The sequence below is a fragment of the Rhamphochromis sp. 'chilingali' genome, assembly GCF_963969265.1.
Source record: "Rhamphochromis sp. 'chilingali' genome assembly, chromosome: 8".
NCBI classification, from domain to species: domain Eukaryota; kingdom Metazoa; phylum Chordata; class Actinopteri; order Cichliformes; family Cichlidae; genus Rhamphochromis; species Rhamphochromis sp. 'chilingali'.
Window position 1 is genome coordinate 29,562,487 of NC_137935.1, and position 15,942 is coordinate 29,578,428.

General features: G+C 41.6%; 1 protein-coding gene across 3 annotated transcripts in view; it reads right to left on the reverse strand.

Moving 5' to 3' along the window:
* The window catches only part of ankrd13b (ankyrin repeat domain 13B), a 47,904-nt gene that overhangs the window by 19,528 nt on the left and 12,434 nt on the right, over positions 1-15,942 (reverse strand). For all 3 annotated transcript variants that reach the window (XM_080889382.1, XM_080889381.1, XM_080889383.1), the window contains one exon: positions 860-995. In XM_080889382.1, coding sequence (XP_080745508.1) covers positions 860-995 — 136 coding nt within the window. The remainder of the gene's footprint in view (positions 1-859; positions 996-15,942) is intronic.

Consider the following 15,942-nt stretch of genomic DNA (forward strand, 5'->3'; position numbering starts at 1 on the left):
AAAACTGAAGTGGGCCAAAGGAGAAGCTGGAACCACCAATTACTGCGTCTCACCCATCATTGATCAGCTGCCCTTACACTTGAACAGCACACTTTGTGAGTTGAACTATCACACACACGCTATATTATCTGGTGTGTGTATTTGTGTGACATTTTAAAGATGCAACGATCACACAGGCATGATGCTTGTTTGGTTAGCGTGCTGATATAACGTCTTCCTTTGTTTCACACAGCCAGGCAAATAATGCAATGGAGAACTGCTCTTGGTAGCATTAGTTTCACATTTACAACTAGAAGAGCAGCTCTATTTTCTGGCCTAATGTAAAAAAAAAAAGAAGAAGCAGTTTTACTAGTGTGGTATGCGTGAAACTTACTCTTGACAGGGCTACCACTGTGAGGGTAAGTGAGCAGGTAAAGGTAAACAAAATATATGGACTCAGTATTTTTCAACTATTGATTCATTGAAATAACTTAGATTCAGTGCACTGCACTTAAATCATCAACGTCAGGGGAGAAAAGCCACAAAAAAGAGAGGAGATGACAGCAAAAACAAGAAACTTAAGGTGAGATCATATTTTGGGCACAAATGGAAAAATAAAAGTTACAAAAAAGAACTGATTTCAAACTCCATTATCTTCCCACTGCAAGAGCACAAAACCAAATTTTAAATGTGCCAGCAGAGATGAGATTTTGGTTTTCATTTTCCAAACAAAAAAGGTGTACAAAGATGTACGATAAAATGTATTATAAGGTCACTAAGTTTCCAAAATGTACCACCACCCTCCAGATACAGCTTATGCATGCTGTGCACTGCTCGCATTACCACAAATAAACTCCACACAGCATGTGCACTCACTCACCTGTCCATCCGTTGCGGTTCTCCTTGCTAACGTCAGCGCCGTGCTGCAGCAGGACCCTGGCGCAGTCCAGGTGGCCCAGCGTGACAGCGAGGTGAAGAGGAGTACGACCGCGAGGGTCCAGAGACTCTAAATCGGTCTGGATGCAAAAATAGAAGGCGGAGGAAGATGTTAAAATCCTAAATGTATAAATTAAGAAGGATCTATTTGAGTAGGAATTGGGGTTACTTGTGTATCAATGTAATGCTCTTGTGGCTCAGATAGAGGAGTGGCAACAGAAAAACATATAATAGAGACACAACTGTGCCGGTAGCAGCAGAAAGATGCGGGGAAAGACAGGTGCTAATTGATCTGTCACCACTCCTACATGGCTGGGCACTACACTTCTGTACTCCACTTATTTTCTGGGCTGGATGTGTTGGGTTTGGGTAAACATAGAGTGTACTACCTGCTTTGTTAAACAGGCCTCTGGACACACAAACACAGCCACAAACACACGTATCACACAACATTTTATGTGTTATACTGTCTGCTGCTCCTGAACACTTGAAAAATAAAGTTTCAGAGAGTGTTCCAGTATGAGTCTTGGTGAAAAAAAAAACCATGTGGGCAGGTAACAGAAATAAGCGTCTCTTTTCAACCTGCTGTGCAATTAAGCAAAAATATATAACCTACAGCCTCTTTGTCACCAAAAATACACTTTTTTTTTCTTAGTAAGCTTTTACAGCTTGAGGCTACACTTCAGCTCTCAGCTCTCCACTCTGAATTTAGAAGCATGTCAACAAGGCCTCATTAGGCAGCCATACTACATTAGTGTTAATCTTTTCACATCAATCATACCAGTGCTTTGATACAGAAAATTAAAAGGCAGGAGGCTTTTAAAGCCCTCAAATGTGAAAAGTGTGGTAGAAAGCAACTGCCAGTTTTAGATGCTCACAAGGCTAGCTCGCTGCAGCCTCTGCTATTTGGTACAGCTTTCAAACAAACAAATAAAGTGTTCCTGGAGTAAGAAGTAGGAAGTGTTACCTGCTTTATCAAGTCCCGAAACAAGCCTTGTGCCTAAATACACCCATCTGTGTTCCGGGTGATAGGTTATTTACATCACTTCTCCTTCCCCTTTGGCTTAATCATTTTTTCCCTGCCTCCTTTGACTCAATCTGCCTCTCTTCTATCATTTTGTCTTTCAGACTGTCATTTGTTCAGCCCACCTCCCCATCTTCTCATGCTGGCCATCCTCGTACAAGTCTTGACCACCAGAATCTAGACTCTATACTTTGATAAATCATGTTCAGTTCTTCCAAATGAGCTCTGCCTTTGAAATAATAATAATAAAAAAATCCCCACACATTTATGGCTTTCTTGACAAGTGTTAGGAGTAGAAAAGGTTACCCCTCAGCCTCCTGGAAGATGGTATCAGTTTAAAAATCCTTCATCTCTTTGTTCTCAAGTTTTAGCATTCACAAGATTTTCAGAATACTCGACCTCTGACCTTGGGGTCAAGGTCAGAGGTCAACTAGATGTGAAAAAACATTTAAATTAACTAAAATAAAAATAAAAAACAGAGTTTTGAAACAAAAAAATGAAAAGAGTTTGTGAACTTGAAAAAGTAATATGCTTAGTTTTAATATTTGTTAGTTTGGTAAAAGTAGCTACTACTCTGTGAGTAGATCGGGGTTGCCATTACTTATCTTTTGATAATGTGTGTGTGCTGGAGGTACACTAACAGGCCTGTCTAGGGGTATAAATGACATTAAGTAATAATAATAATAATAATAATAATAATACATTTTATTTAAATAGCGCCTTTCAAAGCACCCAAGGACACTGTACAACAGATAAAAACTGGAAATATACACAATGATAAAAATAGAAGATAAAAGTTAAAACATACAGAAATTTAAGAATAGGCAATTTTAAACAGATGAGTTTTGAGGGTGGACTTAAAAAGAGAGAATGAACTAATATTTCTGAGGTCCGGGGGTAGGGAATTCCAAAGTCGAGGGGCAGAGCAGCTAAAGGCCCTCCCTCCCATTGTGATCAGACGAGCAGAGGGAACAGAGAGAGAAAGAGAAGATGAAGATCTGAGGCAGCGGGATGGGAGCTTCATCTGTAATAAGTCAGAGAGGTACGGTGGAGAGAGAGAATGAATAGCCTTGAATGTATACAGAATTATTTTAAAATGGATGCGAAATTTGACCGGGAGCCAGTGAAGTTGCTTCAGGATTGGGGAGATGTGGTGGGTAGAAGAAGTCCTAGTAATAATACGGGCAGCAGAGTTCTGGACACGTTGGAGCTTGTTGATAGATTTTTGTGTAAGGCCAAATAATAATGAGTTGCAGTAGTCAATTCTAGAGATAACAAGATTATGGATGAGAATGGCAGTGGCGTGAGGTGTGAGGAAGGGGCGGAGGCGATTAATGTTACGGAGTTGGAAATATGCTGCACGTGTAATATTGTTGATATGTGAGTTAAAGGATAATGTGCTATCGAGAATGACACCCAAGCTTTTCACAGAGGGAGAGATAGGGACCAGCGAGTTATTGATGGTGAGAGAGAAATTGTTAATTCTGGATAGCAGTCGTTTAGTGCCAACCAGAAGAAGTTCCGATTTATTGCTGTTGAGTTTAAGAAAGTTGGAGGAGAACCAAGAATTAAGTTCAGCTAGACAGAGGATGAGGGAGGGTGGAGGAAGAGTAGAGTCAGGTTTGGTAGAGAGATAGAGCTGGGTGTCATCGGCGTAGCAGTGGAACTGAATATTATATTTACGAAAAATATGTCCGAGTGGAAGAAGGTAGATGATGAAAAGAAGGGGCCCGAGGACAGATCCCTGGGGCACCCCAGTGGATAAAGGAGAAAGCTGAGAGGTGAAGGATTTTAATTGAATGAACTGAGTGCGGTCAGATAGGTATGATTTAAACCAGGCTAGTGGAGTGTGAGAGAGACCAATAGAAGCTAATCTGCTAAGGAGAATGGGATGAGAGATGGTGTCAAAAGCTGCACTCAGATCAAGAAGGATAAGGATGGAGAGGAGACCAGAATCAGCTGCTATAAGAAGGTCGTTTGTTATTTTTATAAGAGCAGTTTCAGTGCTATGTAGAGGACGAAAGCCAGACTGGAACTGTTCGTAAAGGTTATTATCAGTTAGGTGAAGATGGACTTGTGAAGCAACTATTTTTTCAAGGATTTTTGAGAGAAATGGTAGATTGGAGATAGGACGAAAATTATTAAAGTTGTTGGGATCTAGACCAGTTTTTTTCAGAATTGGGGTAATAGCAGCAACTTTGAAGGAAGCAGGAACAGTTCCAGTGGTGAGTGAAGAGTGAATAATAGCAGATATGAGGGGAAGGAGAGGGAGTAAGCAGGCTTTGACGAGGACAGTGGGGATAGGATCGAGCTGGCAGGTAGAAGGCTTTGATTTATGGATGAGATCAGCAATATCAGCTAAGGATGGAAGTTGAAAAACAGAGAGGAAGTGAGAAGGGGGAGAAGTTAGGACAGAGAAGCTACATTGAGCATTAGGGTCCAGGTCTAAGTGTATTTTATGAATTTTATCAATAAAGAATAACATTAGAGCATCACAGAAGTTAGATGAATAGAGATGAGTGTATCATAATCCTGGTTTGTTGCTTGCAGCTGTAAGTAGGAGTCTTTCCTCTGAGTTTACTAAAAGCTGCAGCCTCTCAGTGTTACCTACAGGGTTTAGTATTTCCCACTGTTAAATATTTGCACATAATTTGCAAACGTGGAACATCCCACAGTGGTAAATCCCAAAGTTTTTATTTATCCACTTATTTATTTTTTACACCCAGGAAGGTAAGCTGTCACAAACACAGAGTTTTACATTTATATCTACTGCTCTGGAGGAAACTGTCCGTCCCTCTCATAGAACATCCCCCTTTTTTCTTACAGTGTTACTCCTTCAGCAGTTTTTACCGCACTGATCTTAGATCTGCCACCTAATTAAACAGAGCTGCTGATGCCCCATTTATCCACGGCCTTGGCAGATCCAAGGTCAGTTCAGGCAGTCTGCTGTGAGCTTGAATTTTAATTAAGGATTACTCTTGGACGTAAGAGCAGCATGTCTTGGAATCAGCACTTTCATAAAGACATTAAAGAGGCTATGAAAAAAAATCTTTCCAGGAATAAAAAAAAATAAAATAGTGAGTGTTGTTGTTATGGTGTAATTATATGTAATAGTAATACTGTGACGCTGTGCAGATCAAACCTAGGATAGTTCAAGACACTTACTAATCTAGAGCAGTGGAAAGAGTAAATGTGTTCAAGGAAATTTTTTGAGCAATGAATGAGGAAGCTGCCATTGATACTGCACTTGATGGATGATGTCCGAATAGAATATGACCCAAAGGAAGTCCAACACAGTCTAACTGCAGTTTCTGAGAAACGCACACTGTGAGCTTAGATGGGAAGTCAGTGGTTACATTAGCAATCAGTTACTGCGGCTCTCTGTTTGTCCTATTTGCAAGGGAAATGAAGAAAACCTGCAAACACAAATGTGGAGGGGCGGGGGAGATAGCAAGAGACACAAAGTCGCCAACAAGTAAAAAAAAAAAAGACAAGTGTAATTACATGCTTTTAAAATGTTTTTGTTATGTGCTGGATTGAGTATAGTAAAGCATAACTCAATAATAAGAATATGATACCATGGCTTCAGCCTGTTAATGGGTGGTCTATCTGCGCGATCTCTACATCTTTGCTTAACAGCTCTATGCGCTCTCCACAGCTCTTCCAAAAGCAACTCAGTAGAGAAAGAGTGGGAGATAAAGAGAAGGACACAAATAACGTGGGCAGAGAAATTTCTGTAGCAAGAGAAAGCCTGTCGGCAAAACTTTAACTAAGACAGGGGAGGACAGGGAGCAGGCTGAAGAGAAAGAAAGAGTAATGATGGCTCTCGCGAGTTACGGTGACACCAAACGAAGACGCGGGAGGAGGTGAGGACTGGAGAACAGGAGGGGAACGAGCGTTTGGAGGGAGACAACAACATGAGGGAGTCCCTCAGGAGCTGTGTAGGCTGGAGAATATAGGGAGCGTGCGAGGGGTGGATTATTACAGAAAAACATGGCGGAAAAAAGAGAGCAGTCAGCTTTGTTTTTGCGTGTGCTGAATAACAAACTGTGCATCATGCAAATGCAGCCATTTTCCATGCCGTGCATCTGTGTGCATGTCGAGCACAAGCACGGTGTTATGGGAAACTGTAGAGAGCTCGTGCAGCATAAACGTGAAGAGCAGTCAAAGTCACAGAACGGTCTGAAGTCAGGCTTCTGTCATGTAAACACAAAGAAGAAAGAGAAACAAAATAAAAGATGATTTGTGTGAAAACCAACCTCCTAAAATGGATTTTTTTTTCTTTTTTTTGAAAGAAACCACACATATTTTTGTGAGCACATAAAATAGACAAAAAGTCAGAGACAAGAACCAGATAATGTTAGAGAAAATGAGATAAATGAAAGAAGGGAAGGGGGGTGGGGGCTACTAACGTCTTCATTTTGTTTTCATAAGACCCTTTTACTGTCTCACACCTGCTCTCCCTTTAAGTGTCCCTGTGTAATTTTGGTGATTATCAGTTTAAGCTTATTTTATAGCTCTACTTGATTTAATTTACTCTGGATACAACAGCTGAACAACAGCTGAAATGCAGCACAGAGGCAGAAAGAGAGACCAAGGGAGAGACGTGGGGGAGAAAGAAAGGGTGCTAATAAGGGAGAGGATAAACTGAAACATTTGGCAAGGTGGAAGGTGACAGAAACAGTGGTAAATAAAGTCAGGGAAGGATGCCAGTGGGGGTGATTACAGGCGAACAGGGGAATTTAGAAAGAGACAGGTCAGAGAGTGCAGGATGCAGCCAAAAAGCAGTGCACACAATACATAATAGGATTACAGAGAAACAGCAGGACAAAGCGCTGAACTTTCATGTAGATAATTCCTTTCTCCTAAGAGAGAAGAAGAATATATGCCCCTTAAGGCAATTTTGGCAGCCAAAGATAAGTTGGCCAAAGCCTCTGCTTTTGGCTGACACACACAGACGCACATTGGAGTGTCTCTAGCTCCTCCTCCAGGTGGCGGATACACATGAGGGTGGTCTACTCAAGGCTATTTGGGCTGAGCCCTTCCAGGCCCCATGGGTAAAGGCTCAGGCACCAGGCTCACGCTGACCAACCACTCCTCCAAGTGTCTGTGCCATGATGAGGCTCTTATGCTCTGTGCCTCGATTCTTTTCCCCTAATAGAGGCCATCAGAATAGCAACTCACCTAGTTTTTCTTGGAGGTCCTGGGGTAGACCCAGGGCAGGTTAAAGAGATTACACCACTTGGCTGGATTGGATGGATGGATGGGTATATGTCCCCCTGTATATTGTCATTGGTCACCCATGCTGCTAAACTGATTTGTGGGACAAAGAATTGAACTGAATTGAATTGAATTAAATTGAACTGAATTGGATAGATGGATAGGTGGATATGAAACTACACTCGAGCGCCCTCCTTTCCATTTGTTTTCCTATAGCACTTCTCTGTAATGCATTATACTAGGCACACAGTATTATGTGCAAAACCCATTATGTTGGTAATTGGAAGTCAGTCTGAGTGAGCGTGACAAATCCCTGCAATCAGAGCACATCAGCCTCTTAGTGTTTAATAGTTAGCCTTATTGTTATTTTTGCACCTTATAAGTTAAGACTGAGAGCATAATAAACTTGCTGCCACACACATATTCTCACCAAAGGGTTTCTCTGCATCTTAACTGCTTGTTTTTTATCGACTTTCTAAAAGCCAAACATATATTTAAAAGGGCCATGCTCCCCCCATTACAGATCGACTGAAACAGCTTATCATCAGCTCAGTGGCGTGTCTAGAAAATTTTTGTTGGGGGGGCCAGGTAGGGGCACAGATTTGGAGAAGGGTGGCAGATGTAATTGGCAGATAATGTTTAAAAAAAATTCAACCAACCGTTAACCATAATTCAATAATCCTATAAACCTAATAACCGAATGCGCTTTTAACTCTTATTAGAATGAGATTTTAACCACTACGGTGCAAAGTTTTTAGATACTGCGTTGATAAAGTACAAGAGATACAATCAGTCAGTGTTTATTCAGCAGTCAAGGACAGCAATATTTGCATAGTATTTTTACTGACATATACTGCACATATGTTTTGGGCAAAAACATTTTTGAATATTAAAATACGAACATTTGTAACAAACAATTGACAAATTAGCCATTCCAATGCAAAACTTTATCTGCCTATTAAAAAAAGAAGATAATCTTCTCACAAACTGGTGTTTGATTTTGAAACAGGAAAAAAGTGGGGAAACAAATGAAAAGACTAACATTTGAATAAAACCTGAAAGCAAGTAAATACTTTCTATGCTGCCTTATGGTAAACTTTGGTAATATTGATCAAGAACAACACTGGCTGATGATGAAATACAGTCAGCTGGCATGGTGACACTGCCAGTATTAACCTGCAGGGCTGGACTGGGACAGAAAATCGGGCATTTTGACTACAGACCGGCCCACCAGGTAGTAAAGCCATAAAGACTTTGAATGAAAACAAATGCTGTTGTGACAGTCCCATATGGAAAAGAAATAGTAAAAACTTATATGACTTAACTCATGAAAGTGGCCACTTTCTCATTACTTTCATATATTGTTTTAGTAAGTATCCAAAACATACAAGATTCATTATATAATCTTTCAAGGGATCTTATATCTGTTTTTACTCTTGTATGCTTTTCATACAAGTTTCACACAAGACATTTACAAACTTTATAAAATTTATATATATCTTTTCCATATGTACACCGTCTTGTTGGTATATGTATGATTTCTATACATTTATGTCAGATAAAAACTTTGGTTGTAAGATTTAGATAATTATTTAATAAAAGCTAGATATTTTAAATGAGAATAAGAAAGAAAAGTATTTCTTTGTGCCCCACCTCTCCCTGTTAATGCCCTACCTGCCCCCCTGGCAACACTTTGCTAGACCCGCCCCTGCACAGTTACCAGCTGTCAGCTACTTAGAAAAGGATCCTGGTGTTATTTTTCTCTCAGAAACAGTTCATAACTTCCCTTCAACTCATTCATGTCACCTAAAAGGTAAACCTGTTTCTCCATCACAGCTCTGATGATTCAGTAAGGACATCTCCTGGTTTCATCTTCATGTTTCCCTCTCACCACATATCCAAACTGACATCATGACCAGCAGCTTTACAGCTGTGGCTCCAGCAAACATCAGCTGATATTAAAAATTAATATTAAATAAATTCTAACAACAGCTGATCAAGCTTAAACGTGCTGCTGTTGTTTAGCGCGACATCCGCTGGTTTTCTCTTTCTGGTGCAAAGTGGGCGATAAATAAACAAGAGAGAAAAGCCGATCAGCTGATCATTGATCAGTTTCATGATTGAAGTAGAAACAGGAGAGGGAGGGGAGAGAATGAGAGAAGAAGAGACAGCTGTACAGCGTAAACACAGAATAACTCCAGCTTTGTGTCTTTTTCCATTCTAGCTGAAGTTCGGGACAAACTGTGTTCCTTCTCGGCTCAATACGAAACGTGTAATATTTTCTCTGATTGAGGGACCATTCCATTTTTTAAGGAGCCGTTGGCAACTCTACTAACTAAACGTATGAATAAAATAAAGTTCACTATCAGTAACATCATAGCACCCACCCAGCTGTATAAAAACTCCGTCAAGCTGGCTAGAACGCAGTATGAGTTATTGCAACTGACGGTAAAAAGTCAGCACAACGAAAATAAACTCCACCTAAACTTGGTTTATATCTGACCCAGATAGACTGCAGGTCATAACTTCTTACCTGAAGTTCAGTTCACCTGACACTAGGACCGGCGGCTGCCTCGGGTCTCTCCTCCTGCCTCCCCTTCCCTCATCCACCTGCTGGCCTCTGTGGAAGCCCCGCCATAGCCACCACCAAACACCTGAGTTATTTTTACACATCGACCTGCATCTGGCCAATCCACCACCTCTCATTGTTCATGCCATTACAAAAATAAATAAAAAATAAGTCACCGGGCATATGCCCGGTATGCCCGATGGCCAGTCCAGTTATGTTAACCTGCAACTCCATACAGCAATGTTACGACTTAGATTATATCTTATAACTCATAACTCTTATGTTAGCTGCCCTCAGTAGCATACTGTCTGATATATTCCATGGCTGCAATAATTCTTTAAGTGTTATTTTTTCCTTGGTATTCTAATTTCACCGAAGTTTACTAAACTCAACAAACTTAATATTACTTACCAGGACATTTATTCTGTCCTCATCTTCTTTCACCGAAAAATTGTTTCCTGCAGTGCCGTCTTTCGAGCTTGGCTCTCCTACCTTTGCTAACGTCATGCACATAGCGCAGAAGCCGATGCTGCATTCACTTACACTCGGATATCTGAGCTTCACCGTGAAAACATAATCGGACATTTGATATTTGATTGAATTTTATTGTTTTGCCTTTGGGGTGGCACCTGGGGTGGCCGGTCTGGTTGGGGGGGTGGCCTGTGCCCCCCCAGGCCACCCCGCTGGACACGCCACTGCATCAGCTCTCCTTAATTTCTAACTAACGCGAGCAACGCGACACTTAACCCCTGTCAAATCTTCGACACAACACGACTCAATATGTGAGACATTTGTTGTGATGACACCTTCAAGCAGTACGAGAAAACAGCGTCAGTGTCATACTGTAGCAGCAGAGATTTGCTGCAGCTCATTTTGCCCAATTTGCATCAGAAGTAGCAGAGATAGGAACAAATTGTGACAGACAGTGCTCGGAGTTAGCAGAGCAAACAGAGCTATAATTCAAACTGTGAGTTTAAAGTAATGATCGTGACAGTAGAAAACATCAGTGATAGAAGACAGGAGCCATACGTAGACAAGTAGCAGTGACACAAAGATATCCACTGAGTGAGTCCATACACAGACACACACACACACACACACACACACACACACACACACACACACACACACACACACACACACACAAAGCTTGGAGCAACACTTAAGTCCACTTAGAGCTAATGTCCTCCCACGACGACATGCTGACCTGCAGACTTACTGACATACTTACTCATTCACATGTGAACAATGTTCAGCTGAAAAACAAAAGACGCACACACACACACACACACACACACACACACACACACACACACACACACACACACACACACACACACACACACACACAGTCTGAGCTAAATCATGATGAACAACATTTCCTCTCCCCATTTACAAACTAGGAATTCTCAAGAGAAAATAGTTGTTTACTACTAATGGGCTTTTCTTTCTTGAGTGCAAACACACAGACACACACACAGACACACACGCACGCGCACACACACGCACACACACACACACACACACACACACACACACACACACACACACACAGGGCAGTCTAATTGCTCTTGTTTGACTTGTGTGATTCCGTAGTTACAGTAGGGACATTATGTCATCCCTACTAATCTCTGAGCTTCCACTCGTCATAACAAAATCACAATGGATGGTATATCGTGGTCATGTAAAGTTAGCGATGAAGGTGCTTGGCGCAAAAATTTCTCAGTTGACTAAAGGTAAGACTGTACTAAATAAGCTTTTCTAGTCCCTAAGGACCCCAAAGCACTTTACACAACCAGTCATCCACACACAGGTGATGGCAGCTACAGTGTAGCCACAGCCACCCTGGGGCACACTGACAGAGGCGAGGCTGCCGGACACTGGCACCACCAGGCCCTCTGACCACCACCAGTAGGCAACGGGTGAAGTGTCTTGCCCAAGGACACAACAACCGAGACTATCCAAGCCAGGGCTTGAACCGGCAACCTTCCGATTACAAGGCGAACTCCCAACTCTTGAGCCACGATCGCCCGAGACAGTAAGCTGTCACAGTATGTTGACATGAAACATGAGTAGGAAGCCTTTACAGCGAGACAGCATGCATAATAAAGACACTGGAGCTAACTGACATGAAATGGAAATGCAGCCATATTTAAAGTGATTCGAACAACCTGTGGTTTCCCTGCCAAAAAGCTTTCTGTGAAAAGAGTCAGCAGCAGGACACTAAAGGCCAATCAGCTATCAATAATAAAGGCTTAAATGACTAAAATTAAAATGAAAACGTTTTCTCTTTTGAGGGCTAGCCAAACAAGCAAAGCAAATGTCAGCTTATAGAAATTCATTGAATCTGGAGGACAGAGGGGGTTTGTGAGGGGTGGAGAGTCTATAAATGGTGGAGGTAAGTGAGCAGTCAGCTTTATTTGTGTGTGCTGAAAAGTGAACGACGGAGTGTCCAAATGCAGCCATGTTCTGACGCAACTTTGCTTGGTTCATACGTTCACTGCTTTTCCTCTGTCGTGCTCTTCAAATATATAATTTCTGCACAACCAGGCCATGCTTTCTGTACTGTAGTAACACTAATGATCCTACCATCCCCATCATCCCATCCTTCCTGTCTACTTGCTCCCATTTTCCTTATTAGTTCTCTAGCATATATACCATTTTTACTTTGAGTCTTATTTTTGCTTCAGCTGCTTTTGTAAGCTGTTACAAAAGATCTGGTTTATCTAGCCTAGTCATGGTTTTCTGCCTCTGTCATCATCAGTCGGGAATGTAATGCCAAAATAAATATACGAGACTTCAAGGTAAAGGTAACATCTACTTTCTCAAATACTGAAACTTGACCTTAAACCTAAAACTTCCCCTATGACCTGTGACCTGTCGGTTATTACAAGGTTAAGATAAGTTGTCTACTGCCACATTCATGGTCACTTTTCCAGATACACCTAACCAGCATGGTCGCTGGTGCCAGACAGATGGATCTGAGAAAGTCATTAACTGTTGGTCTTTGGGGATTTTCCCACACAACCATCTCTAGGGTATACAGAGCTTCATGCCTCGTTGATACCAGAGGTCAGAGGTCAATGACCAGACTGGTTCGAACTGATAGGAAGACAACAGTAATTCAAATAACTTGTTATAACCAAAGTATACAGAAGAGCATCTCTACAGCCGCAGAAGACCACACTGTAGTGGATTTTTGTATGACATGTATACCTATATATCTAATGTGGTGGATTTGTACCTATATATCTATCTGAATATATATATACTGTAACTTTCATGTAGAGTTTTAGGCACACGGTGACACACACACACACACGCACACAATAAATGTTACATGGTATCAGAGATACTGAAAACAACATAATGAGATCACTGTCATGTACACACACACACTATAAACCTACACTGGAGTGTTTATTTTTATGTAATGCATTTAACTCATATATTTGATGTAGTTAGGTCAAGTATTATTCACATGAATATCACAAGATTATCACAAAAACTATGCTATTTGCTGTACTAATGTGTGACCTTTGACCATGTTGTGACCTATTGTCAGAAGGCAAAGCAAAGGGTTAACCTAGGGGTGTCACTTTGGGCCGGGCCCTCAGCCAGAGCCCTGCCTGAACTCTGGCCCGTACTTGACCCTGCACCTGCTGTTCCTGGGCTCGTGGGAAAGTTACTCAGCAGCAGGAGGTGGGACTACTGGTACCTTTAAAAGGGGGCCTGGGAAAGCCCTCAGGGCTTTTTTCTGCTGTCTGTCCGTGGGGTTGGTCCCTACCTGCATGCGCTTACGGCGAACACCCTAGGGGAGCTTTGCTTTTCCTTCTGTTTTGCTGAGCTGCACTGTTCAATAAAACAGCTGCCATAGAACTTTGCTCCTCTCCTGTAATTTTTGTGTTTTTGACTTTAATTGAAATTGGAAAGCTGAGATCCACCTATTGCTAATCTGAAGAATTGCTCTCAATTGTGACCACCACAACACCGGGTGCCACTCTGTCAGCTAAAAACAGGAAATTGAGCCTACAGTTTGCACAGACTCACCAAAGTTGAACAAAAATGGGAAACAACTTGCCTGGTTTGATGACTCACGATTTCTGCTGCAACATTCTGATGGTAGGGTCTTAATTTGGTGTAAACATAATGTGGGGGATATTTTCTAATGAACACTTTGGGTCCATTAGTACCAAGTGAACATCATTTAAAAAAGAAACAGCCTACGTGAGGATTGTTGCTGAACATGCCCATCCCTTTATGATGACAGTATGCACCAAGTCACAAAGCTCAAATCATCTCAAACTGGTTTATCGAACATTACACTGAGTTCACTGTACCCAAGTATCACAGTCACCAGATCCCAGTCCAATAAAGCACCATTAGAAGATTCATATCATGGATGTGCTCCTTGCCAATGTGCAGGAACTGTGTCATGCTATCATCATAGTATAGACTATAGTTTCTGAGGAGGATTTCCATCACTTTGTTCAATCTATGTCACAAAGAATTAAGGTAGTTCTGAAGGAAAAAGAGGGCCACACCAGGTTTTTTACCGTACAGATGCGAAAGTTGTATCATAAAATAAAATGCAACCAAATAAAGATTACTGATTAATTGTCCATATCAGGTGTATCTTGAAAAATCTACTACTGCTGCTACCGAAGAAACACGCATGTGGTTATTTGCATAGAGAGATCCAGTCTCACTTCCTCTGGGAACTACCGTGTAACCTGTCACTTTTGCAATATTCCTCATGTGCACTTTCTAAGATCCTGGTCTTTTAGAAAAGAAGGAAGTGTCATCATCAGCGCCATGTCAAACCGTTTGATTTCATTATGAGAAGACAATCATCTCATTACGATGGCACTGTTGACAGATGAAAACTTCATACATTTGTAATGAGATGTAGGGACTCTGGTTTTGGCAGCTCCGCATGTCTTTGCATACAATTTTGAGCCAGTGTAGATTTTTCTTCCATGCCTTTATTTTCTTAACATCTGTGTATGCCTTCTTTTTTTTACTCTTTGTTGCAGATCTGTTTTTCCATTTTTTCTATTTAATCTTTTGCATCATCCACTGATTATTTGCCTGTTTTGATTTTTTCCTTCTCTCTTTCTTTCTCCTTAACCCATATCTGCTCTTTATAACCAAACTATACTCTTTTGTGCTTTCCCCTCTAACCCCTTCTTTTTCATTTGTTCCTGCCCTCCCATCAACAGAGAGCTCAGTGGAAGTTGCATTATTGATAGGCATCTCTGTCTGTGGCATCTGCTCCTTCTCTCACTACTCTCTTTTCTCCCCCTCTCTCCCTCGTTCCATGTGTGCCTGGCCTGACGCAGCTTGGCAGGTACTTAGGCCAACATCAATCTTTCATGCAAACACCACACACACACACACATACAAAGTGTGCATATTCACAAACAGCAGCCCTCTCAAATGTTTGTGCACGGGGCGCATAGGAACAGAGGGTGGGAAAGGTTAAAAGGAGTGTAAAAATAACTTTTCCTCCCCTTGCCCTCTTTCTCGCCTCTGCGATTCTCAATCCAGAGGAGGCTCAGAGAAACGCTACACTCCCACAAAACCCTGATTTAGTCTCATCATAGCAATGCTTCCAAAATAAATAAAAGAGACAGTACAAAACCTGCGTCACAGGTGACACGACGAGTAAAACGACCGGTGAAGAGGGCTCCCCGCAGAACAACAAAACCTCTACAGAAGTCTCACACTCTTCTAAAAAAAACAGTTGCATTTCATTTCTACTTGTGCAGGCGCATGCCGTGAATTCTAACAGTGGAAGTAAGACCAAATCATCAAGTGAAGACGGTGACCTACTTTTCAGCATATCTAATGTTTCTCTGTTTCACTGAGCTTAGCCTGTTCATTGTCAGCTATAATCTCTCAACAGGTTAGATCTGCAGACAGACAGGAAGACATGGGGCAGGAATCAAGACAGCGCGAACAGTGTGGGATGCCAGTGGACCTGCCAGCGTGGCAACAGGAGCAAATACAAAGCCTCTGTGATGGTTATCTAAAGGTGCTGACACCTTTTTGTTTGAGCTAGCACATGTCACCAAAACACCAGGAAGTACACGTGTGGGGAGGGACAGCACTGCGTTTGCATAAGACACAGGCATAATCTTCTGTTTGAATGGCAGCGTCAGTGCATATGCTATAAATGAACATAATCACATAATGTCGCCTACTGGAGTGA